This window comes from Nelusetta ayraudi, unplaced genomic scaffold (assembly GCF_046127955.1).
Source record: "Nelusetta ayraudi isolate G7.1 ecotype Tasmania unplaced genomic scaffold, CSIRO-AGI_Nayr_v1 ptg000015l, whole genome shotgun sequence".
Taxonomy (NCBI): domain Eukaryota; kingdom Metazoa; phylum Chordata; class Actinopteri; order Tetraodontiformes; family Monacanthidae; genus Nelusetta; species Nelusetta ayraudi.
In genome coordinates, this window is record NW_027466065.1 from 1,459,849 (window position 1) to 1,485,470 (window position 25,622).

The 25,622-nt window shown below is 48.6% G+C and overlaps 2 protein-coding genes and 1 long non-coding RNA gene across 4 annotated transcripts in view; 1 reads left to right on the forward strand and 2 right to left on the reverse strand.

Annotated features, from left to right (window-relative positions):
• The window catches only part of LOC142886275 (uncharacterized), a 117,107-nt gene extending 100,791 nt beyond the window's left edge, over nt 1-16,316 (reverse strand). The window contains exon 1 of the mRNA XM_076023298.1: nt 16,188-16,316. Within this exon, the coding sequence (XP_075879413.1) occupies nt 16,188-16,301 (114 nt within the window). The 5' untranslated portion in view covers nt 16,302-16,316. The remainder of the gene's footprint in view (nt 1-16,187) is intronic.
• babam2 (BRISC and BRCA1 A complex member 2) overlaps nt 1-25,580 on the forward strand; it is a 66,866-nt gene extending 41,286 nt beyond the window's left edge. For both annotated transcript variants that reach the window (XM_076023296.1, XM_076023295.1), the window contains exons 7-12: nt 1,361-1,470; nt 15,525-15,624; nt 21,327-21,397; nt 21,894-21,976; nt 22,059-22,212; nt 23,721-25,580. In XM_076023296.1, coding sequence (XP_075879411.1) covers nt 1,361-1,470; nt 15,525-15,624; nt 21,327-21,397; nt 21,894-21,976; nt 22,059-22,212; nt 23,721-23,784 — 582 coding nt within the window. In that variant the 3' untranslated portion in view covers nt 23,785-25,580. The remainder of the gene's footprint in view (nt 1-1,360; nt 1,471-15,524; nt 15,625-21,326; nt 21,398-21,893; nt 21,977-22,058; nt 22,213-23,720) is intronic.
• LOC142886279 (uncharacterized) lies at nt 19,924-21,329 on the reverse strand. Its single transcript, XR_012926406.1, has 2 exons — nt 21,127-21,329; nt 19,924-20,773 (listed from the first exon to the last, which is right to left on the reverse strand). It is a non-coding gene; the product is annotated as an uncharacterized LOC142886279 (long non-coding RNA).
• Nucleotides 25,581-25,622: the final 42 nt, after the last annotated feature.

Consider the following 25,622-nt stretch of genomic DNA (forward strand, 5'->3'; position numbering starts at 1 on the left):
ATTTGATTGGTGCTTCCAGTCATCAGCTCAGGCTCAAAGCGCAGCTGCTGAAGCTAATGTAGCATGAAACAAAACCGATGTTTCTTCTGGTGTCTTTCCCTCTGCTCCTCCCCATATCCCGAAACGCCTCTCTGGATTTGACTCTGGACTTTTGTCTGGCAAATCTTTAAATTGTTGATCCGTAACGACGCTTTGCTCTGCTGAGGACTCAGTGCCTGCACTCTGGGAACTGAACCTTCAGCTAGCAGCTGCGCTCAACCTGGCCAATGATAATAACACATCACTGCTTTGGCTGGAATCTGCGCCGCCACACTTTGTCAGATTCCTTGATCCAAAGATGCTACAAAGAACAGGAAGTGTCAAAAAGCTTTTGCAACACTTACAGTTCATTTAGACCAACAATCATTTGGCTCCAGCAGGATCATCGGACACACAGAACCAAATGTAGCCAAACTGCACTGGTGTTGCATTAATAAACAGCTGCAGACTCTGAGCGTTGCAGACTCTGAGCACTCTGGAGTTCAATCACAAATGTAAGAGTAAAGAAAATCTGACAAGTTTCCTTTAAGGATTCCATCAATAGATAAACCTGCCCAAGTCCTTCAGACTGGACCTTGGTACAAGGTCGTCTGTGAAAGACGCATCTACCTCCGGCGTAAACAGAAGAGCTGCTCCTTGTCCTCGTGGTTTCAAAAGATAATCTTCGTTCCGTTGTTTCTTCTCAGAACCAATCGCTCGATTTCTCAACATGCTATTCGGACCTGGGTTTATTTTGCTCCGCATCAGAACCGCTTTCTTCCTTTACGGCTGAGGGGATGGAAACGTTCATTTAAATTAAAGACCAACAACAATTACCTAAGGTCATCACGCCTGGAGGTTTTATAGCAGGAGTTGAACACGAGTCTGCGAGCGGAAGGACGACAGGAAGTGATTCAAACTCAGGATCATGGATAGAAACTTTTTTTTTTTTAATCCTCGGTGCGTCAAGCATCGCCGGCAACAAACAGGCCGTCTGCCTGAGAGCAAACATGGGGAACGTCCAACAAAGCGTGTCAGCACCCGCCACCTGTTTTCAACCTGCTTGATTGACACATTTGTACCTGCAGACAAATCACTTAGTCCTCCTGGGGAACATTGGGGAACGTCCAACAAAGCATTGTAATTTTGTAGAAGACTTTAAACACAGGGCTAAATATGTTATTGGAGCAGGTGACCAAATGTGTGACGCTGCTCCTGAGTGGAAAAAGAAAAAAAAATACAAAGATTTGAAAGTGGGTGTGATGTAGGGTCTTGGCGATGCCTTCGCTGTCTGCGTCCATGTCTTCTGACTTGACTGATCAGGACTGCGCTTCCTCCACAGGACACGGCGCTGGACCCCGGCGAGGACGTGGCCCTTCTGTCCGTGAGCTTCGAGGACGCAGAGGCAACGCAGGTCCTGCCCAAACTCTACCTCTCCCCCAGCATCGAACAGTGAGTAGATGTAACGTTTTTACTTTTAGCTCCCACGTGTCCTCCATCCCTCAAAGAGCCTTTGCTCTTTCTTCAGGCTGCACTTGTAAATAGGAATCTATTGTTAATTGCTTACCTGGGTAAATAAAGGTTAAATAGATGAAAATAAATGGTAAATGGTGAAAGGACCGCACTTTAAAGGGCGTGTTTCCACTGGCTCGCTTGGCGTCAGTACTCTGGTACTCCGTTAGTACCAATTTCCACTGACCCATACGAGGTTGCAAGGGTTACCATTTTGGTACCTGCTTCCTTGGGGTTCAAATAGGCGGATGCTGCCATGCAAGGCACTGCCCATCAAGGCACTGCCAGCCCAATTAGGAACAATTTTAGTTTTCAGTGTCTTGCCCAAGGCCACTTCAAACATGGAGCCAGGATTTGAACCGCCAACCTTTCGATCGTCAAGTCACGGTCCGCTCTACCAACTGAGCCACAGCAAAAAGTAAAACAATACAATGCAGTTTTAAAGCTGCAAGATGGTCCTCGGGGTTGAGCCAGAAACACTCTCAGCGTGCTGCTCTGCCTTGGAAAAGGTTCTGCCGCTTGGTTGCCAGATTCCACATGTGAAGACAAGATGCCTTGAGAATCCAGGAGGAGGTGCAGAGGTGGGAGGAGGTCAGCCACAGGTGAGGCCTCTCCCCCTCCTCCTCCCCGCACCCCTCCCCCCTCTCCTCTCCTGCGCTCCCTCACTGATTTCTAGGATGCGAGACGCTGACGGATTAGCGCTCGCTCGCCCGCTCGTTTGTCGTGAATCCGTCGTCATATTATGTCATTCTGAATAATCCAGCGCGGCCGCGTCTGGACTCATCAGTCGGTTTTCTCCAAACAACGAGCGGAGAACAAAAAAATGATGACACACGGCGTCTGAGCGCGGGATGACTGGATGTCTGCAGACATCTGGGGTGTTAACAGTACACAGTGTGTGTGTGTGTGTGTGTGTGTGTGTGTGTGTGTGTGTGTGTGTGCAAAGGCTTGTGTGGAACATTTTCTGCAAGGCTGTGTGCGTTTGTGTGTGTGTGCGTGTGTGCGTGCGTGTGTGTGTGTGTGTGTATTCTCTTTGTTCGGCCTTTATTGTCCCAGTAGGTTTTTCTGTTTGTGTGTTTGTGCGTTAATGTGCTCTTGTCAGCTTCCATTTGAGTGCATGTATTTTTATTTGAGTGTGTGTTCTGTGAGTTTGGGCGTGTGCCTTTTTTCCTTCTTCTTCTTCTTCTGTGGTTTTTCACCAAGCGTTTGAATCGGCTTTGCTCCCAACACAAAGGTACATATGTGCGTGTTTTGTGCGTGCTCGTGTGTGTGTGTGTGTGTGTGTGTGTGTGTGTGTGTGTGTGTGTGTGTGAGCCAGGTATGGGCCCACTCTGACCGCGGGGCCCCACGTTCCAGGCTTCCGTGCTCGGAATAATCTGGGCCTGATGTTTATTTACAAGCGCACGCCCCGTCGCACCAGGTTAGGAGACCTCTGCCCCTCCCCCACCGCCACCTCTCCTCCTCCTCCTCCTCGCCGCCCCTCCTCTCTCTCGCCACGCTTCCTCCATCCCCCCATCGCGCCGCGGTCACCCTCCGCTCCCGTTGTCCCGGTCCTTTCCACGCCGTCGCCCTCCTGCACGGTGGAACCCAGCTGTTGTGCCGCGACTTCACTCTCAGACCCCCAGAAAGCAAAAAGGTTCTTCTACTGGGCCCCCAGGGGGTTCTGCATCATGCAGGACTCATGCGGCCGAATCTCCTTTGAGAGCCGTCGCCGCTGTTGGCTTCTGTAACTCGTGGCTGCTGCTGACCTTTTATTTTATTTTAAATGACTTTTCTACTTTTAAGTACCTCAAGATTATTTATTAGCATCTGTTCGAGCGAAGGTATTTTGTATGTACGTGTTTTTATCCTATTGAGTGACTTGAATGATGAAAAACCCTTTGCCCTTTGACCTTTTGACCTTTAAATGGGATTTAAAAGCGATCTAATGTTGATGTATTGAATGCGTTGATAAATGCATATGTTAACATAATCGTTAATCATTTGTTAGGAAAATCATAATAAAGGAGAAAGATCAGCGAATTTTTGGGCTTAGGCTGCTATATTCTACATTGGTTCTGAGACACCAGGGTGAACTTGGTAAATGCATGACATTAACATATTCTCTTCGTCTCGGCGCTTGGAAGTGACATAAGCCCGTTCAGGCTGTTTGCAACCCCCTTTCTGACAGAATTAAAACGGTAATTATTATGTAATAACAGCGGGGTTGCGGGCTGAGGCGGGTTGTGATAATAACCGAGGGACCCGTGTGGGCCGTTAAGAACCCTGAGCCACGCCGGCAATTCTAGTCTTAGGTGTTAGCGCCCGCCGCCTGTTTCCAGCCTGCTTGATTGACACCTTCGTACCTGCAGACAAATCCAGCTGCAGGTCGGGTGATTTGTTCATACGTGTGTGTGTGTGTGTGTGTGTGTGTGTGTGTGTGTGTGTGTGTGTGTGTGTGTGTGTGTGTCTCTCTCTCTCTCTCTCTCTCTCTCTAACTAAACGAGATTCTCTCCATCGAGGCTCCAGACCAGACTGAAGCCACTGGAGTCTCTCCTCCGCTGCCACTTGCGTGAGCGCATCAGACAGAAGGAGGCTGAACGGCGGCGGAGTGGCGAAGCCGCACAGCCTGTACAATAAAATCCTCCCCGTCCCAAAAAAAAAAGAAAACCCAGAAAGATGTGAAGGCGCCGAGGCTTAGCAAGCGGCACCGCCGAGCCGCCAGGAGCCCATTTAGCGGCGTTCGCCTCCCGCTTAACGTCTCCGCTTTGTCTGGAGATATTTGCACATATGCATATCAAGGCCGCGGATGAATCCGCACCGCTGCGTGCTTTTGTGCACCTTTCCTTGTCAGCTGTGTGGGAGTGTGTTAATTCATGACCCAGGGCAAAAAAGGGAGAAAAAAACAAACACAGAATGTATGTCTTTGGCGGCATTGTTCGGAAGACAAACGGCCGCATGGATGTGCGCTTTTCTTTTTTTCTTTCATAATTTATCATGCAGCGTGTGTGCGCGTGTGTTGATGCAGATTTGTTACCCTGTTAGTTTTCTCTGGCGTGTCCTAGCTGACCCTTGTTAGTCTTTGGTCTCCACATCGGCTCCAGCGAAGAGGAAAACACTCTTTGCACTTCCACTCTGTTGTTGTTGTCGTCGTCGTGTTTTTTTTCCCCCCTAGCGGAGCGTTTGATAGACGTTCAAGAGCCGGCGCGTTAACCCCGGCTGACCGCAGTTGTTTGCGATACATCACGCGTGTAATGGCAAATATAAAATCCGCATCAAGGCAGCTGCGCGCATTGTTTGAATCGCTTTGGATTCTGCAGCTGCGGACGGCTGCAGAAAACTGGCCGCGCTTCAGTTTGGCACCGCTGGATTTCAACTGTTAGTCCAGGCTGTCATATCAACTCCATCTATTCAGTGTCAAAATGTTCTTTATGTCTGCTGTCTTTCTGTCCTTCCAGCTCTTCGTCAATCATCCTATCATCTTTTTTTTTCTCAGTTTTTTTTTTTTTTTTTTACTTGTTATTGTTGTGGTCGTCGTCGTCGTCGTTGTCTGTGCATTTATCCTCCATCTGTCCACACGTCTCTTCTCTTCACTCCTTTATCTCTCCGCATTGTATTATTGTTTTTTGTTTTTTTGTAACAACAGAATTTATGACCAACAGTCTCCGCTGTCACTTTACACCAGCGGGTGAATGTCTGCCACTCGATCAGACTGAAATGTAAAGTCCAGACAGGACGAGATGTAATTTATCTACTTCATTTATTTATCTTCTCAAAAAATACCCCGGCGCTCTCTCCCACTGTTAGCGCCAACAGTCTGCCTCCGTTACCAGCTCGCGATTGTGCAATTCATATTCTGGTGAGTTTGGTGACACCCAGGGCCTTGTGGGAAACACTGCGTGCACGCAAGTCGAACTGCTACCGTTTCTGTTTGCAGCCAAGCCAAACTGACAATTGTTTGAGCTCCTGTCGGAATTACTCCTCGTAATTGCGTCGATGTCGACTCGCGGCTGCACGGGTTTTATTTGTTTTGCGGTTTTGTTTTTCGCGTTTTGCCCCCCCACCCCCCAACACCCCCTCCAGGAATAAGAAGGAAAGGACGAACCAAGACAGTGGCGGCAACTTCCTGTTGCTCCTCTGGGGTGCCAAGTGACGGAGCGGAGACACGCTAGGCTGTTAGCGGTGACTTGCGATGACCCGGGATTCCACGCTGCATCGCTTCCATTAGACTCCCCTGTGCAGAAGTGCACAGTGTTGAATGCAGCGGCAGCAGCAGCACCAATAAGCCGCAGCACCCCAGGGGCCATTCGTTTCCAAGGTGGAAGACTGCTGCAAAACATATTTAGATTTCTGAAAGCGGCCTCGTGTGTCCGCTTGCATGGATCAACAGTCTTTTCATGGCCTTAATTTTGAGGTGAATTGATATTGTTGCGCATCTGTGTCAGTTCAAAGCCCCATATTGGAGCCAGATTCCCGATAAAACTGCATCTTTGGTGCAACGTAGTGTGTTTTTGCTGAGCAGCAATTCAGAGCCAACAACAGGTGACAAATCATCAGAAGTCACATGACCAGCGTCATCAAAAAGTAATTAATGAACAGAGGTAACCCCCAAAAAAGCAACATATTTAGCACTGTGTTGAAGAAGAAGACCTTTATTGATCCCACGAAAGGGAAATTACAGCCTTCTGTTGAAACTGGTGCTTTCTTGGACCATACACATGTTTGCAAAGGGACGGAGAAATGACCCTGACCCATTGGGACGTTGCTACTAACCTGTGAGGGGTGTCAGTGCCCTCCGTGACATCACACAGGGCCGGGTTCCGGCACATACCTCTGAAATGTTGGAGCCGGCAAGTGAGGCTGGAGATACGCATGAGGACAAAGCGTTCTGAAGACCTCATCACATGATTGGATCAGACCTTCGCTTGTTTGGCTTCATCTTATTTTTCATGTTTTAAAAAATAAATAAATAAATGAATAAATTTGCCCGCTCTTTAACTTTGCTGCCCCGAGTCGCGCCTCTTCCGCTTTCCTCCTTCTCTCTTCCACACATCCGCCACCCATCTCTCCTCTCTCTCTCTCTCTCTCTCTCTCTCTCTCTCTCTCGCTTTTTTTTTTTTCCCTCCCTCTCCCCTATCACTCCCTCTCCTCCGCTGATCCCTCTGGCTGATCCTCAAAGGGAGCCGCCAGAGTGAGTGGGACTTGAAAGAGAGAGAAGAGCCGCGCTCTACCCAGCAAGGTCGTCGCTCGCTCGCTCGCTCGTTCGGCAGCGGCCCGGTGAGGAAGGAAACGGAAAAAAATGAGAGAGAGAGAGGACAGCTTCTCTTCTCTTTCCTCCACCTCTCCTCCCTCCGCTTTCATCGCTCCTCCGCCGTTTGATAGCTCACTTTTCGCTCTCCTTCGGCACATCTGAGGGCTGCGAACGCAGACTCGCAGGCCCCCAGAGCGCCGGTGTTACACCTCTGCTTCTCTTCCCTCTTCCTCTCCCTTTCTTACGCCGCCGCCGCCGCTGCTTCCTCCCCCACCCCCACCCCCGCCTTCAAACGCCAGGCCACCGCCGCCTCCCCTCTGCCGCACACCGGCGGAGGGGAGGTAAGGAAGAGAAGAAAAAAAGAGCAGAGGTATAAAAAGGAAGATCTCGAAACATACATAGACAGACACCCACATTTTTGCCGATAATGCACAGCGGCCGCGGCCGTTCCTCCGTTTGATGGGCCGTGTTGGCTTTCACCTCCCCGCAAGCCCCGCCTTCCGCTGGAAGGATCGATGCTGAGGAGTCAAACGCCGCCGGTCTGCGGGTTCGCGGATTCACCACGGTGGCGCCGCTCGTCTCTTACATAACGTTCCGCAGCAGGTCGCAACACACAGTTTTGAGGAGCCGCCGCCTCCCTGCTGGTTTAAAGTGACGGCGCGAAGCGGAGTGCCGTCCAATAGATGTGGATGCCATATTTTTATCCTTCCAATGTGCGTGAAAGCAGAATCTCTCCAGATGGGATAATGACAGGTGACCTTCTCTCGCCTCGCCTCGCTGCTGTTTGACCCGACTGTTGCCGAGTCTTGCAGCTTCCTCCTCAACCGTCAGACTCTGTTCATGCTGTTTCAGAGACGCTTTAAATTATTGCCGCTTTTTAATTCTGTAACAAAATGAAACAGCAGCCGGAGCAGCTTTTGGTTGGACTAATATATCAACTTCCTGATTGGATGAAATGCAGAAGCTCCGGCATGTTGCTGTTTTTGTCTGTGCGCTGCTCTTCAGTAATCATAATCATCTGACTGGATGGAAACTTCTAATAGTAAATATTTCCATTTCCAGGTCTCCATTCTGAGTTGATCAGCAGTAAGCCTGCAACCATTTCCATTTCACAGAGTTGTTACCAAGTGTCTAACAGCCAGGTTTTGACACACGAGAGCGGCAATGGGAAATAACTCATTAAATAATTTACTAAATGAACAAAGTCTCAGCTGATGAGAGCTGATGTCTCGACTGTCATTTTGTCCGAGCTGGATCAGACGGCTGCAAGCAAACTGAATGTTTTGCAAGTAAGAGGGAAAGCTAGTGGAGCAGAGTAGTGGTAGTAGTTAGTTATTTTTTATTTTACGCGCACCGAGTTTGACTCTCACGTGTGCGATGGACATGGACTGGTGGTGGATGAAGAGTGATGGAAAGGTGCGCCAGGTGTTGGCAGTCCATGAAGAAAACGCCCCTGTGGATGGAAAAATTCAGGCCCGCACTTCCCCAGACATCCAAACTTTTCCTCCTCATCTCCAACCATCAACAATTTTACCCCACTGTCTGATATAATTTTGCTGTTAAGTTTTCAGCAAACTTCATTCGGCCATGTAGCCGCCGACGCAGCTCCACCTGCAGGCGCCTGCTGCTCTGGGTCTTTTTTCGTCTTTTCTTCCTGACTGACTTTGAGTCTCCTGGGACCGTTTTCCCGCGCAGCCCGGCCGTCTTTTCATTTTCACTTTTGCTTCTCATTTACCTGATTGTACCGTGCCCGTGAGACCGTGCTGGATACAATCTCTCTCCTTCCCCCAGAAAAAAAAACCTGCTGCATTGCATAAAAGAATCGAGTGGGCACCGTCTCTGCCCCCAAACCAGATTTAGGAGCCCAGAAAAATCAACACAGAGAGACAGTTTTAGGCTGCAGTGCACTTATGTTTGTGTATCTGCATTTGCCTTTAGGTGCCTGTGTGTGTATTTGTGTGTGTGTGTGTGTGCGTGTGTGCCTGACTGCCTGCCTGCCTGCCTGCCGATGTGTGTGTGTGTGTGTGTGTTTGCATGTGCCTGAGTGGGTGTACAGCTTGTATGTGTCCCTTTGCCAGAGTCTGTAGAGGTGTTTTGTAGCCTTTTGAAAATCTTTGCATTTCGATCAGATATTTTTCAAGGTTTTCCTTTTCCTTTTTTCTTTTTTTTTCTTCTTCTTCCCTTTTTCGCGGCGGGCGTCTTGTCACAGCCAGAAATTGTCAGTCTGATAAAATAAATTCACCGCTAACCCAGCAAACCCACTCAACAGTCTGAGATGTCAGCCGCAGACGCCTCACTCCTCTCCGCGGCTCCAAGCTCTCCCCGTAGCTCTTTTTTTTTTTTCTTCTTCTTCTTCCTCTTTGCTGCTGGTCTCCTTGAACATTATGCGCGTGGAGATGCAGCCCGGCTTTGCTCTCTTCTATATATAGGCTGTTTTTAAAGCCCCTGTGGTTAGCGTACAGTATAGGCTCATGTTAAATGTCGCATCAAACCCGCCTTTGTTCGACGGAAAGAGATCTCACTGTGTATCTGGGAGGTGGAGCATCCGCCAGTGATGTGCAATTTTTGCATTTTTATAGGGCCGTTAATTGTAGTTTCCCTTTCTGTCACGTTAAGTTTGCGCTGAAGAGGTGGGGAAAACAAGGAGGGGAAATGGGGTGAAAAACTCTCCGTCACTGTGCACTCAGACACGCTAGGGTTCAACCCAGCCAACAACTGGGTGTGACTTGCTGTGGGTCGCCTGGCATCAGCCGTGAGAGTCACATGAATCTAATGCAGCTCAACGTTCAGTTTGTTCTGCTTCCATCAAGCATTTTGTGCATCAGCTCTGAACCACCTAAAGCCAACTAGAACTGTTTTTTACAAATTAGAATATTTTTTTTTTTTCCTTCAGTGTCCAAATTTTCAAACGCACCGTCCCTCAAAATGTGCATGAAGCGGCTTCGCTGATCCGCGGTGGAAGAAAAATAAGTACATTTGGCCCAAACGGCAAACAAACTGGGTCACTTTTGGCTCTGTGGCTTTGAAATAGGCAATCAAAATGGAAATGTTGCCACTGTGGCGCCGCGCGTTGGAAAAGCGGCGCTGGTCCTCCTCCTCCTCTGCCTTATCATTCACTTCGCTAATGAGTCACGTCTGCCCTCCTTCCCTGTTGATCCTTTATCGGTTCTCACACTGTCGCGCGCAAACACGCATGCAAGTGCGCAAGTCAACAAAGTGAGCCTCGTCACCGCCGTCCACCTGAGTCACACCAGATAATCTCCAGTTGATGAAGTCACGGGCGGCCCTGTCACCGAACGGCGTGACTGTTTGTTTACATGCGTGCCCGTTCCCTCCGTCTACTGTAAGTGTGCGCCGCTCGAGCCTGGATGGCTAACAGGGGTCCCAGCGTGTCTGCTGGATGACTGCTATGTGTGCGTGTGCGTTGAATTGCCTACTCCGCGACACCAGCGGAGGCACACATGGCGTCTCCTTGGGGGGGCCGTCGGGGGAGTAAAACACCACTGTGACTAAATTCTGAGTCTGCACGCTGGAATCTCACCATTTACCGCACTTTTTATTTTTCCGCTCACGACCTCCAGCAGTGACGGGTCCGACGTGACCCTTTACGTCACATGCCACGGTGCGTCACTTTATGGGGCCTTTGGGAGCTCAAAACGTGTGCAATTATTGTGAGTTGAGCCGCGCTGCTTTAAGGACTGCGTTGGTTGTGAACTACATCTCCCACGGTGGACCTTGATTTTGTTAGTGATAAAAGTGATGACGACTCGACAGCAGTGTTTCCCATGGATGTATTATAAGAACTGGATACCGGACTGGTAATATAGGCGGCGTGCCAATTTTTTCCCAGTGGCCACTCGAGGTACTGCAGCAAAAGATTCTCATAAGTGACGTTGTCCAGAATCGTTCTGATTGGCCAAATAGATCATGTGAGTTTCAGATGCATGATGGGAAGTGACACCACTGCGCTCTAAGCTCTATGAGCCCATTAATGCGAAAGTCAAAAACTTTTTCGGCGTCTGCGCTAGGCGAACAACTTCATTGAAATGAATGGGCCGCCATCAGATTTTGTGGGTTTGGTGTTTTCACAAATGATCCCCAACTGTCCGATAAGAGGAAACGGAGGGAAACGTGATGAAAGTGTTCTGTGCAAATTTAGTGACGTAACTTGCGTTTGATGATATTTGTATGTTTTTTAATTGACTTGAAACGTTTAAGCTAGGACTGTCGAAGTTAACGCGTTAACTCAAGCTCCTTTCAACTACAATCGTTTTTTAACACGCGATTAACGCCTGGTTCACACCGGAGGCAGAAGCACCGCGAAGATCGTGTGCGAACCGCAGCCGTACTTATCAGACCGGGTTCACACCGGCCGTGGAAGCGCAGCGAATAGCCGAGAAACGGAGCCCACTTCCTTTCGGCGCCCTTGTTAACCAATGGCTTCGTTCACGGCAAACTGTACAAGTATGTCATCGTTTTGGAATGTTCCAATGAAAATAAAAATAGAATATTTCCACAAAGGAATTATTATTGTCCTATCCAATTTTTCTTAGAGTTTAAGAAACACAATAAATACTGTATCTTCTAAAAGTTACATATAGAGCAGGGTAAAAAATGTGCAATTAATTTGCAATCAATCGCGAGTTAACTCAGGACACTTTGTGATTAATCGCGATTAAACATTTTAATTGACTGACAGCCCTAGTTTAAACGTCATGGCGTGAAGTGGTGGGAGTTCCTTAACCCAATCAATTGAAGGGACTTATGTCACAACAACACACAACTATGAGCTTTCGTCTATTTTTTCTTTCACAGATGAAAATGCTCGCACAGGCCACGGCCAATCAGCTGCCTCCATCTAACCCCCTGTCCTGCACACCCTCTTCCCTCACACCAGACGATAATCAGATGCGGAGCTGGTTGTTTCCCTGTTTATCGAGCAAAGCGGCGAGAATTGATTTACAGACGTTCGCAGGCGCAGCCGGGGGGCTCGGTGAAAACGTCTCCGCATTCCGCCGCCTTGACCGCCGTTCCGTCTGCCCACTCGCTGCTCGAAAGCGGCTTTTACATAAAAGTCAGTCTGCCGCTCCTGACGAGCACGACTCGGCCTGTTTCCGGAGTCGATGGCGCTGCGGCCACGTCTGCCACCACCAGGGAAGCAAAATGACCCCGTGTGGCCGTTTGTAAAGGCGAGAGCTTCGAGCAGGAAGCAGGCGCTGCCTGACAGAAAGGTTTCCACAGAAGGTGCTCCTCCCTCTCTCATTTCACTGTTTTCATTTTGAAGTCGACTCTTATCAGTTGTCCAAGGAGTCCCTGGTGCCTCTGCTTCATTTTTATGGACTTGAGATAAGACCAGGCAAGATTAAAACTTTATTCATCTTCATGAAATGAACCTTAGGTAACCTCCAGTCCAGAATTTTTTGGCAAGACTGTCATGAGGTGGATTGTCAGCTATGTATCAGCTGTGTGTGTGTGTGTGTGTGTGTGTGTGTGTGTGTGTGTGTGTGTGTGTGTGTGTGTGTGTGTGTGTGTGTGTGTGTGTGTGTGTGTGTGTTTGTGTGTCTATCAGATAAACACTGAGAAAGACCAGCAGAAAATATGTCTGCAAAATGATCCTTATGATCACAACCTGTTTGAATCTTTTAAGACAGGGGTCGGGAACCTATGGCTCGCGAGCCAGATGTGGCTCTTTTGATGACGGCATCTAGCTCACAGAAAAATCTTAGCTGACCTTTCTTAACACAAGTAATGAACAATTCCGCAGATTTTCAAGTAAAACATTACAAAAAATCACAGTGTTAAAAATAATCTTCCCAAAAAATTCTTGTACGTTTTATAGGCTACAATATTTTTTTTACCGCAAATGTTCAGGGTTGCGCTGCTGGAGCCTATCACATCTGTGCTTCAGTATATGGGAGGGTTCGATACCTCTATTTTTATTGGATTAAATGCGGTAGCCTACACGAGTCATTGTGAGGTGAAGCAGAATTTCCTGACGTTTAATCAGAAAGTTAACAAGCTGAGTTATACAGCGCAAACCTTTTGGCCGAAGAAGATATAAATATATATTTTTTTTTGCTTTGACAGATAGTTCTGAAGCCCGTGTGGCAATCTGGGTCAATTGATAATAAGGACGCAATTAAAGCAGAAGTGCCAGTGTGCTCAAGTTTAGCGCAGGCAGCAGCATTTCTGGACACTGCGTGCACACGGTGGTTTCGTTATTCGCTCTCGGACTTAAATTCTCTGCACTGCAATAAAACAACATTTTGATGCCAGGAAGGTTGCCCCCACGCACCGCGGACAAAGACACAGTGGAAAAGTGAGATGAGAGAAGAGGCCACAGTGCTTTCCTTCAGACTCCAGTTTGGTGAAATCGCTGTATTTAGTTGTATTAAGAGTTGCTAATTAAAAATATTTTTTTTTGGTTCCCGATCCCCGTTTTAAGATAACTGAAGACGAGATTCATTTCCCAGTAGTTTTCTCCTGTAATCTGCCTTTAACACAACACAACACAATGCAGATGCAGGATACATCCCTTACCTTCACCCACGCACTTAATGCGGAAACACAATGTTAGTTTGGAAAGTTCAGGGTGGCAGAAGCAGGGCGGATGGTTTGGTTCTCCAGATGATTACAACTCAATTATCAGAACGGAATAAGAACAGATCGTCCAATCAAAGCATCAACGCTGGTTATGGGTTTCAGTCCACTGACGGGCAGGACAAACCTGTTGTGTTAAATTGGATTGGATTTCAGTTTGTCTTTGTTAAGGGCCCTGATCTGAACCTGGCCTCAGACTTACTTGGCCCAATCAGGGGCCAGTTTTAAGATGGAACATAATCAGCATTGCATCCAAATCAGCTTCAGTTCTCAAACAAATAATAATAAATAAAAAAAAACCTATTGAAATCTAAAGTGCGTACCATTTGTTCTTACACTCGCACACACACACACACGCATTTGCGCGTGTGACGAACACAACTGCGTCTATTCTGCGTCCGCATTTCCATCTGAATGATACGGAGCTATTCCTGGGTCTGTGGGTGGAGAGATGGGCATCATTTAGATTTTTTTTTTCCCTTTTTTCAAAGGCTCCTCTCCTGCATCGCTGCGAGTCATTTCCAATCGACCGCTTGTGTCGGCGCGCAGCTCAGCCTGCGTGTGTGTGTGTGTTTGTGCTGCAAGTGGCGGCTTTAAGGTTCACCTGGTTAGACATATGAAGAAATGAAAACAAGAGGATTTTACAGTTTGCCGGACACTGTGTGTATTTTGAGAGAAGCGATCCAGAGTCACTGAACTGTTTCTCAGCTTCAGTGACTAATTCTTTCTTTTATCTGTAGATAAAATGTCTTCCAGATTATTATACCCACCCTCTCCTCCCCCTTCCAGCATTTAATCTGCGGCCCGGGTGTTTACTCCACCGTCCCGGAAAGGCGGCGGGATTCAGTCACCGCTGACCTTCCCGTCAGCTCGTCCCTGGACGCACTTTCCCATCAGCGGCCTCCAGCTTCCTGCTGGTCGGGACAGCGAGGTGGAATGTTGCCGCACTTTGCTTCACCTTCCTCCTCGCTCTCCCTCCCACGGCCTCTCTTTGGAATTGTCAGGATTGTGCAATGCTCTGGACACGTGCGTTGCGCACGCGTTGCGCTGCGTCCTCTGGAATGAAAATATTTCCTTCGACATGAGATCTGGACCGCCGTCAGACTCGTCTGGCTCCGCTCGAGTCGAGACGCGAAGGGCGGCCGGGGGAGCCTTCAGCCGCGTGACCTCGCGGAGGAGACGGGAGGAAGGCGGCCGCAGCCAAACGCGGCCGCGTCCTCTGGAGCGCCGCCAAAACTGTCGGGAATAATTAACGGCAGCGACGGGATGCGCACGTCTCAATAACCAGATTCAGATCTGGAGCGCCGAGCTGTAGGCGGCTGTCAAGAGCGGCCCTGGGAACTATAAAACGATAAAAACCGTATTGGCCATTGTAGAAAATCCGAATGGTCGACATCCTGGGAATGAACGAGCAGAATCGCGGCTCGTTTGTTTGTCTTGTTTGTTCGGCTATTGCCATTTTTTCACATGGCAGACCTCCTCATGAACCGCAGAGCAACACCCCCCGCGGCGCTGGCTTCCCGCTGCCGTGATCTTTTGACATTTGACTTGACGTCGGGCGGGCGATGCCGGGGATAGTGACATGCATCATGCATGCTTAACCTGGTTAAAAAAAAAAAAAATCATCTGCCCCGGCGTCACTCCTCAAATGACATCACTTCCTCCCCGACTCTCGGCTGTAATGAAGAAGGGAATCAGAGCAGAAGGCTGCGGACGCACTCTCTCCTCGGTGACTCCTAGAATGGGCATTAAAAGCCAATAAGCGGTTCCTTGAGACCTTTAACCCGCCCTCGGGCTTTTCCTTTTGTGTTTGCTGCCCCAGATCAGTGGAAGGGAGGGGGTGGGGGCGGGGGGGGGAGAAAAAAAATAGTCACAGAGTGACTACGTCGGTGGGTTAGTCAGCGGAGCGCCGCGGCAGCGCATCTGATTAAACAAGCAGTCGCTAATCGCTAATGGAGCTGAATCAGAAGGACGTCTAAGAATTAATGAACTAGTGGAGCAGAACAAAGAGGACGGCATGTTTTTTCAGAGCGTTTCCCGCCGAAAGAGAAGCCGTTCGTTTTTCGTGCATTCCTCCAAAGTTGAGGAGAGTTTAGTTGATTTAAGACTCAATGTGTTGACTGATCTCATTTCTTTTTTTTCCCCCCCTCGTCCTTCCGCTCAGCGCCCTGGGAGGCCCCTCTGCACTTCACATCCCAGCGTTCCCCAGCGGAGGGTGTCTGATCGACTATGTTCCTCAAGTGTGCCAGCTGCTCACCAACAAGGTAAACTCACCAGGCCCCAGTTTCAGTTCAGCCCACAGACACTGGCCCTCTGCAGCCAATCACTGCAGGACACTTTTTTCTTTTTAATAGTATAAGTTCATGCAGCTTTTGTGTTGTGATAATACGTTTTTGCACATTTGCCAGAACGTTTCTGAACTAAATACTGATGAATTCAGAGAAGAGGAAGATCGCCTGATCCGGTTAAACTGTTAAACCTGCAAACTATTTGTTTTAATGGATATTTATTATGGTTTTTTTAATGTTATATTTCATCCCAGACGCCAGTGTAGTCATTTTATTCCCCCTGTTTGGGCGGAATTGTTTCCTTTCATAGGGAGTCACATGATAGACTCGTTTTATTGCCGTTCTTGGAAGTTGTGCGTAAAATCTAGCACAAAAAACAATGGTGTCAGTGGCCTGACTGTGTGCCTTGACAAACAAAGTGTGTGTGTGTGTGTGTGTGTGTGTGTGTGTGTGTGTGTGTGTGTGTGCGTGTGTGTGTGCGTGCGTGCGTGCGTCGGATGTGTGACAGAAATTTGAATCAATTATCGTGCGGCGGTGAGCTTTAGGTGGAAGCGGAGCAGCACGCGTCCGCTGGAGTGCGTCTTCAGTCCGAGGCTCCCTGTGTCTGTGTGTGTGTGTGTGTGTGTGCTTGTTGCATATACGTGTGCGCCCATGCGAGCGTGTCTGGCATCTGCCAACGTGGGCGTCCTGGCCGGCCTCCACGGGCCGTCTGAGCTCGCCGCCCCGCCGCAGGTTGACAGGTAGATACATCGTGTAGACACCACGTAGGGCCGTTTCCCTCAGGAGAGAGGCCCCTCCCCCGCTGCTTGCTCGCCCGCACACACACACACACACACACACACTCCATTGCACCCTGTTCACCTGGACCCTGGGCTGCAGCAGCAGCAGCGTGTGGACACGTCCCCGTCTGACCTCCATGTGTCTGTCTGAGTGCAGCAGCAGCAGCAGGTTTGACTTCCTCCAAACACGTGAACAAGCGGGTGCCTCTTTTTTTTTTTTTTTTTTTCCCTTCTTCCTCTTCTTTGTTGTTGTCTTTCTTGCAGCGCATTTCAAGTTTCAACCTTTTTTGTCCGAATTTTGTCGGAATTAAATTAACGCCCGTCCGGATTAGCGGTCACTCTGGGATTTTTGTAATCTGGCGGGCAGGTGTTACTTCCGAGCCCGCGGGGGATTCGTGCACCGGCTGCGGCTAATTTGGGAGCCGCTTCTCGCACCAGGTTTGAGCCGCTCGGGTTCGGGGGAGCATTTCCATGTCTTCCAGACAGTCGTATTTGCCGAGTAAATTCGGCCGCTGCCTCCGACGCGTATCTTCCAAGAGGGCGTAATCGTAGCGAGACGGTCGACGAATGTATGTTTGTTTAAAAAAAAAAAAAAAAAATCCTCTCTGTGCTCTGTTGCTCTGTCACACCTCCGGCAATTCCTTGCGCAGGACTTGTTATTTTTGCCGGAAACACAACGCAGCGATTCAGCACAAACAATGAGGACGGAATGTCGGGCACCGAGACAAAATAAAGCGTCCTGTTTACCGTCAGCATAAAAGAACCACCACCACCACCACCACCACCACCACCTCCTCCATCTAACAGCTTGCCACATTGCAGCGCTTCGCGAGCAACTACAAACAGTGTTACTCACAGAAGACAAGTTCCATTTGTTAAAGTCGTCTATTTGTCAAAGAAGCGCTCAAACTTCTTCTTCTGCTAGCGTTAGCTCGGCGGCTAGGTGTTCTCGAGCTCCGCCGGGTGGAGACCGTGCCAGTCCCGCGCTGAAGATGCTGCTCCTCCTCCTCCTCCTCACCCAGCGGTGGCGCTGCAGTGGTCTTTTACCCCCGCAGTCTCCTGTCCATGGTTTTCCAGTCACGACCTCCCACCTGCTGCAGGTGCTGTCCAGATGAGGGCCACCTCCAGCTTCGCCTCTCCCCACCTCCATCGACTTATTGACAGACAAAACTGTAGCTGTTATCAGGAGTGGGGGGGGGTTTCATTATTTTTAATAAATTGATTGAAACGTTTTATTTTATTGTTTCCGCAGTGGCAAAGTTCCTATCAGATGAATAAAAGATTGGATATTGGATTGGATGATTTGATAGCCACGCACCCCCGCCGTGGCCGCCGCCGCTCGCTGGCGCCACCTCTCAGTCAGCTGCCTCGTGACACGCCCGCCACGAGACAGGGGGCCGATTGTGCTCCCAGTCAATTTCAATCAAATCATCGTTGTTGTTTTTTTGTGACGTGACGTGACGGGAAAGCGGCTAACAAGAGGAGTAACTGATAATGAAGGCGTCGTAATTAAATCTGTCATATGTCTGCGTCAACTGCCATTTAAAAGCACCCTCCCTCCCCATCCCCCCACTGAGTGCCGCCGCGAGGCTCCTTTCCTCCGTTGACTGAAGCGGCGGCGGCGTTCACTCTTCCGCTCTTCCTGTCAGTGACCTGGCCAGAAAGGAGGCAAGGCCCATTTTTACCACTTGTTTTATTCTTCCTTTTGCTTGTTTCACCAGTCAAAAGCGCGTGAGCTGAGCATTCAGTTGTGGAAATCGGCCTTCTTGCCATGTCAAAAGGCACCGACACAGAGGAATTAAGCTCGGGAGGTGGCGGGGGAGGCCGGAACCGCCAGAAGACAGCTGTGGATGTGCAACACGTGCAAACCTGTGAAGGTTGCGCAACCTGGAGGCAGTTTGGAGGAAGTCGGTGACGGACGACGTCACAGGTTCGGAAATGAGTCAGCAGCTGCAGCAGCAGCGGCAGCCGACTGGAGTGAAGCAGATCTCAGTCAACAAAACATCAGCTCGGCACAAAATAGTCTTGATCAAGGAACGAGCAAAAACCAATGAAGACGAGGCCACTTTCTGGGTCTTTCCCTCCTGGTCTCAGGGTGTGTTGTGTCTGACCACGCTCAGCCAACGCAGCTCTGGCAGATCACATCACCAAGCAGGATGTTCGCTTTTCCCAAATGAACCGGATGCCCCTAATGATTGGGCCGGCGGTGGCGGCGGTGCGAGGCCACACGTGACGCAAGAGAGAGAGAAGAAAAGAAGAGATTTCTCAATCGCACGGGCAGGAAACACTTCCGGCTTGGGTGTTGCATCAGCGCGCAGCTGCCGCCGCAAGTCAAAATGTGCAGGCGTGCGAATCTCTGAGCGCAGGCAGGTCTGAATACCTGCCGAGAGACGTCACCTGTCCTCAGCACCTCAGGCAGCCAGTGAGACGGGTGGAGGGAGGGAGCGAGGGAGGGCAAGGAGGTAGAGCTCAGTGATCCATAGTTCCTTCCACACACACACACACACACACACACACACACACACACACACACAGCGTTTGAAGGGGAGCGAGATAAACGGCTCGCTGTGCATCTGGCCCCTTTTTTCTGCTTTTGAGAAAACAAAATTTCCGCCTCCACCGTCCCATGTAAACATAATTGAACAGGAGGGTGAGTCACTGTGTGTGTGTGTGTGTGTGTGTGTGCGTGTGTGTGTGTGTGTGTGTGTGTGTGTGTGTGTGTGTGTGTGTGTGTGTGTGTGTTCAAGGCAGGGATGAGACTCGTCGCATATCATACACGCACACAATGCACACCATGACTCGGCGTATCCCAGATTACAACTTTGACAAAACGCCATCATCCATTCATCCAATCTGGCGGCGGATGAGCGACGGCGCTCGGCGGCGACGGCGACGGAGGCGGCAGCCATACGTGCGCCCCGTCCTGGAACCTCTGCCTTCTCACTAGCGCCATTTTTCTTCTTCTTTTTTCCTTTTTTTTTTTTGGCTGCCGCCGCAGCTGGAACAAATAACAAACTGCAAGAACACACTGTAATTACGCAGTTATGGATGCACTGGCACCAATTTCACATTCTTGCGCGGCGGCGCACTTTATTGGGATCAGCAGATAAGTGAAATCAGCGGAGCCGAGCTGTTGGAGCCGTTCAGCTCCGGGCTCGTTTTGACTTTTCCGTGCCCAACCTGAAAACCAGATCATGAATCTACACCTCGTCAGGTACTTAACAGTGCTTAACTCACACTGCAGTGCAGCGTTAGCTGGCCGTCATAACTTTTCTATTTCAAGTCTCTTGCCCGGATTCAGTAGCAGCTAGCTAGCTAGCGCATGACGCTTGCTAGGAGGCGGTGGCCTCAGCTTTTCAGGAACAAACTTGAGGAAGCGGACTCTCGACAGCAGTCAGCATGTCAAACATTTGGACATTCATCCCACAAGGTCGAGATCAAATTTGTCCAACCTGCAGTGAAAGTGTAAACACGAATGAAAATCCTCTTCTGTGCATGACAGTTTATCTCGCCTTTTAATTTGAAACGAGTGAACGTGAGAAGTGTGCACGAAGGGAGCTGGAACAAAAGAGGCAAAGAACACAAATTAACTAATTGAGAGCCTGATTTTCTGGGTGTGCCAGCAGCCTCTGTGGGTGGCACTGGCACACCCTGCTGCATGCTGGCACGCCTGCAGCCACACCGTGTAATTTAATCCCCAAACTGGTTCCCCATCAGAATTCAAACTGAGCCTGATGCATTCTTGCATATGTTCAGGTTCTTTGTTCGCCATATTCAGGTAGTTGTAAACGTTGTAATCACTTTTTTTTATGCAGCAAAAACAACAGTCTCTAGATTTTGGGGGGGGGGGGCTGAAATATAATTTTGACTTAAATGTCACGGATTGAAAACAGAATCAAGATCAGTTCCAGTGTTGCCGTGTTTACGCTGAGCGGCTGCAAGTGTGTAAGTGGAAGAGTAAACGGCAGGATGGCGTGAAGACATTCTGTGCAGCAGCAACAACTGCAGAGGAAGTGACGGCAATGAAAAGATGATTTTATTGAAAACAATAAAGGCAATGTTCCTGGTGATGACAGGAAGCGCGTAAAAAAAATCAGACCGCAGTTCCTCAGGGGGTCGGCGAGCTTCAGCTGGACTTCCCCGGTTCGCATTTTCCCACCACTTCCTGTCTGCTGTAACATTTTCTTCAGTGCGTTACACGATCCACAAGTCCATCCATGACGGCTTTCCCTCGCTCAGATTTTCAGACAGTCTGTGTGAAAAATCACCCTCTGAAGGCTGTTACCTTCGACCCCGGAGCTCAGTTTCCGCAGGAGGTTGCAAACAGAGGGCTAAATCTCAAGAGGCTTTTGGAAGAAACATAGTAAAAAGAAGGAGAAGAAGAATGCTTTTATTGATCCCATATTGGGAAGAGTTACATAATAACAGCAACATGTAGTGCAAAGAGAAGAAGAATTAGATGAATTAAAAAGAAAGAAAGAAAGAAAATATTATTATGATATATATATATATATATATATATATATATATATATATATATATATATATATATATATATATACATATACATATATATCTTATAGACAGTTTGGAGTATTTACAAATCGTATACATAACATTGACATATAAATATGAGTTCATAAGCACTCCCACCTCCTTCAATGATTAGATTTTTCCACAAAATTTCATCGCCTGTTACCTTTCGCCGCCTCCTAAACTCTCCCTCAGGACTTCAGACTCCCCCTCCTTCAAATCAGAAAGCAAACTTCCTGCATCTGGATGAACAGACGCTTGTCCGGTCGTGATGTGAAGCCGGGCACCGACGGTTTGGGGCCATTCGTAACCGTTCCGTGTTCCCTCTTCATCCCCCTCACCCTCCCCTGCTCGCTCCCCCTGCAGGTGCAGTACGTCATCCAAGGCTACCACAAGAGGAGAGAGTACATCGCCGCCTTCCTCAGTCACTTTGGAACGTGAGTCAAGCGCAGCGCAGGCCTGTCTCCGGGGATTACTGCTGCCACTGATCACCCAGCCAACCGCTTCCAAGGTTGATTCATCTTTTGGGCCGAAACATGCCAAAAGAAATTGCAAAAAAAAAAGAAAAGAGGGAAAAAAAGAAAATCCAGTTGTTCCAGTTTCCCCACAGCCTAAAATGTCTAAATAGGCCAATTTGTTTGGAACCAAAAATCCAAAGGCTCCTTTCTGTGGCTGCAGCATTTCTCGATTTTCTCTCAAGTCGAATTCATTTGTGTGTTTGTTTTCACGGTCTGAAGTCTCAACCTGCTTGAAAGCATCTGTGGCTCCGTCGTGACTTCTGACCAACTTGTACTCAGTCGTCGTCTGTGTGTTCCAGCTGTTTGCTCAACACACACAGACGCACAAAAAAAAAAAAAACAGCAATGAGGATGTGCTGATTTTGCAGGTGCGTGTGTGTGTGTGTGTGTGTGTGTGTGTGTGTGTGTGTTGCAGGGGCGTGGTGGAGTACGACGCCGAGGGCTTCACCAAACTCACCCTCCTCCTCATGTGGAAGGATTTCTGCTTCCTGGTGCACGGTAGGAACGCACTCACGCGCACACACCTGGAACCAGCAGCGGCCCTCCGCTCGCTCAGCACCTGCTCTCCTGCTCCTCCTAGTGGACCTGCCGCTGTACTTCCCGCGGGACCAGCCCACCCTCACCTTCCAGTCGGTGTACCACTTCACCAGCAGCGGTCAGCTCTACTCGCAGGTGCAGAAGTCGTACCCGTACAGCCCCCGCTGGGACGGCAACGAGATGGCCAAGCGGGCAAAGTGAGTGTCGTTAGCGCTTCACGGCCGCCAGGTGTTTCCATCTGGAACAAACGCAGGTCAATCGCTCGTCCCGCTGTGTTGATATTTACTCATTTTATGCCACCTTCAATAAACAGAAACCGCCGCCGCCCATCCACAGGTGTCAGCCACGGCCCGGGCACTGTTTGCTCTCACTCTTTCTTTTTTTTTTTTTTTTTGCATAGCAAAGATTAATAGCTTAATAGTAAATATTTGAACGCTCCGAGAGGCTGAAGAGAGTTCAAAAGGTAAGACGCGTGTACGTGCGCGTGTGGGACGACGATCATTGACCTGCTTATTCGTCCTCATCAGTTTAACAAATCTTTTTCACCAAAATGTCTCGTCGTCACATCTCAGACCTGCTCACTTGTGACTCGTTGTCAGCGGAATCCAGTTTATTTAGTTTTAATTAGTAGTTTTAGTGTCTTTTTGTTCTAAAACTGTATGATTGTAAGGGACAACAGGGGGTTGTTTGTGTTCCGTTTTTCCAAGTCGTAAACATCAGTGACCGACCTTGCTTAAGTTCGGGTGGAGGTTGAACCGTGCATCCAACAGGGGGCGCTCGTCTCCAGCGGACGTCCGTTTTTCACTTTTGCTACGGCACATTGACAAACTTGTATCGTTTTGTCTTGAAAAGCTTTTGCTGCTCTCCTCTTTTTTTTCTTCTTCTTCTTCTGTGGTGTTTTTGTCTCTTCTGGACATTTGGCTGCGCTGCTCAGCACTGCCCCCATATTTTTCAGGTGGTTAGTAATCCGTAATCATCAGTATTCATCATCAGTAATCTAACAAGTTCAAAGTGTCCTCTTTCCATTTCATCCTTTCCGAGCCAATTACAACTCAAATCAAGCTGTTTTTTTGTGTTGTATTGGGGGTTTTTTCCCTTCATTTCAGACATTCTGAGTTTCCTGGCAGATTGTTTCACATGTGGCTGTTTTTCTCCTCGTTTCCAGCCACAATGCTAAGCTAAGCTAGGCTAAAAAGTTACCGCTAAAACCACTAATGTTTTTCCAAATGTTCGGCTTTACCTGACGCGCGCGCACACACACACACACACACACACACACACACACACACTTACACACACACACAGAAACCCTCGGCAGATGTTTTGCGTACGTAGCGAATTCCCCTCCAGGGCGCCGGCTTTCATGTTTTTCGTCTTTGTTTTATTTTACCCGCGTTTGATTTGCGAGCGGGTTTACGTCTCCTGTGCCTTCAGTGGATGGTTCCTGGACAGTTTGGAGTTTTCTAACGAGTAAACACCGTCCGCCTTTCATCCGCACTTTGATACGCCGCTTTTACGGCTGACCCAGCCAGGTTGTTTTGGATGCTTTGAAGCCGCCGCAAACACAAATACCACCGTATTCTGACGTTTTTTTACTTGCTCTGCCCTTCTCCCCCCGCTGTGTCTCTGTGTCTCTCGCTCACTCTCTCTCTCTCTTTCTCTTTTTCTCTCTCTCCCTCTCTCTCTCTCTCTCTCTCTCACCCAGGGCGTACTTCAAGAGCTTTATCCCTCAGTTCCAAGAGGGAGCCTTCGCCAACGGGAAACTCTAGCATCCTCCAGCTTAATTATACGCCTGGAGAGTCGGCGGTGGGATTGTGTGAGTGCGCTGAGATTATGCCTGTTTGTGCGTGTACCTGTGCGTGCGTGCGTGCGTGCGTGCGTGTGTGTGTGTGTGTGGGTGTGTGTGCGTGCGTGCGTGCATGTTCAGACCTTCCGCTGGCAAGCTGCGTCGGAGCACGGCGAGAACGGCGGCGCGCTTGTTGCGCAGATGGACTCCGACCTTGAGATGTCTCTCTTTCTCTCTCCGTCTCTGCCGTCTTTCACTTCGGGTTTTTTTTTTCCCCACGAGCGGCCAGCAGGGTGATCTTATGAGTCTGAAAGCGGACGACAGACCACGACACGTGAAATGTTACTCAACTGAGCACAAACTCGATGCTGTGTGAGCGAAAGGAAAAGTTGAAGGCGTTTGAAGCAGCGTTTGAAGGGAGCTTTTGGCTCCAAATGAAATAGAGAATATGTATGTGTCATTTTATTCGGATAAAGTAATTAAAGATAAATAACTGTCCTGGTTTTATTGACTAATAATAAGCAAAGAGCAGGATATATTTTGCTACGATGGCCTTAGCCACGATTGCTACAACGCATCTATGATGGCCTTGAATGTGGCTCTGCTCAAAGTTTAGATATTTTTTTTCCTCCCCTCTTGGCGTCTCAGTCAGTTTTAGACATAAAATCAACCTGGGAAGCTCAGAATATAATTAATAGTGACCGCAGTTACAGTTTTTTCCTCGACCACTAGGTGAAATCTTATACACTGGGCCTTTAAATTCCTCCGTGTGAAGCAGGCTGATCCTTTCTGCCTTCTCACCCTTTCAGGGCTTTTGTTTTGGAAGTCTCCTTACAGGATGTAGACGTTCGGCGCTTGCCCCCATTTGACTGTCTGCTCCAACAAGAGTGAGTATTGTTCAGCTGCGACGCACCGCCCACGGCTCCGGCCGGCTGGCGCTCACTGAACGGGAAGTTGTCGATATGTAAACAATATGTAAACTATTTGCGTCACGTGAGTCACAAAGGAGCTGTCGGAATAAATGCAAAGCGCCTCTGTTTACGGCCTGCTGTCGATGTTTTTGGTGACGGTTGACGTGCGCGCGGGTTTTTCTTCTCTTATGCGATTTGTTCCATTCCTCGGTTTACAGTCGCACTGAAGCTTAAAAACATGTTTTATCACACTTTCTGCTCATTAAAGAAAGAAGTTTCCACTGACGGACCGGCCTCACTCTTTTGTCTCTGAGCTGCGGCGGTTGTTCGTCCTTAACATCGGCTGCATTGGAACAGCCGAAGAGTGTTTACAAGATCGGAGTCGACACGCTCGCTAAATATAATGTGACAAGTCAGAGACAAAATAGGTTTGATTAAAATAAGAATAAAGAGCAACCTTGTAATTATGACTTGATGGTGCTGCATGAATGCTATTTAGAACTGAGACTCTTGTAATTATGATAATTTTGGCCCATTAGCCTTTTGGCTAAAATGCTAAAATGACAACATAATAACATGCTCACTTTTACAGTGTAGCTCGGAAACCATTTTAATGAACTTTGTACTGAGCCGTCAATGCCTACATCCACCCTTCAGACTTCTTGACACCTACAGAGGAAAAAGTTTCCTGAAAGGACACTGATTGGTCCGATCATACTCAAACCAGCTAAGAAAGATTCAGCTTTTCAAGACGGATCTTTTAAAAATTCAGCATTGAAATCTCAGCTTCCTTGTTACACAATGTGTTTAAAACCCGACACAAACGCCTAAACATGCTTTTTTTTTTTCTTTTCTTTTTTTTTTTCTTTTTTTTGAAAATTGAAAACCAGATTTTAGTAAAAGCCAATTG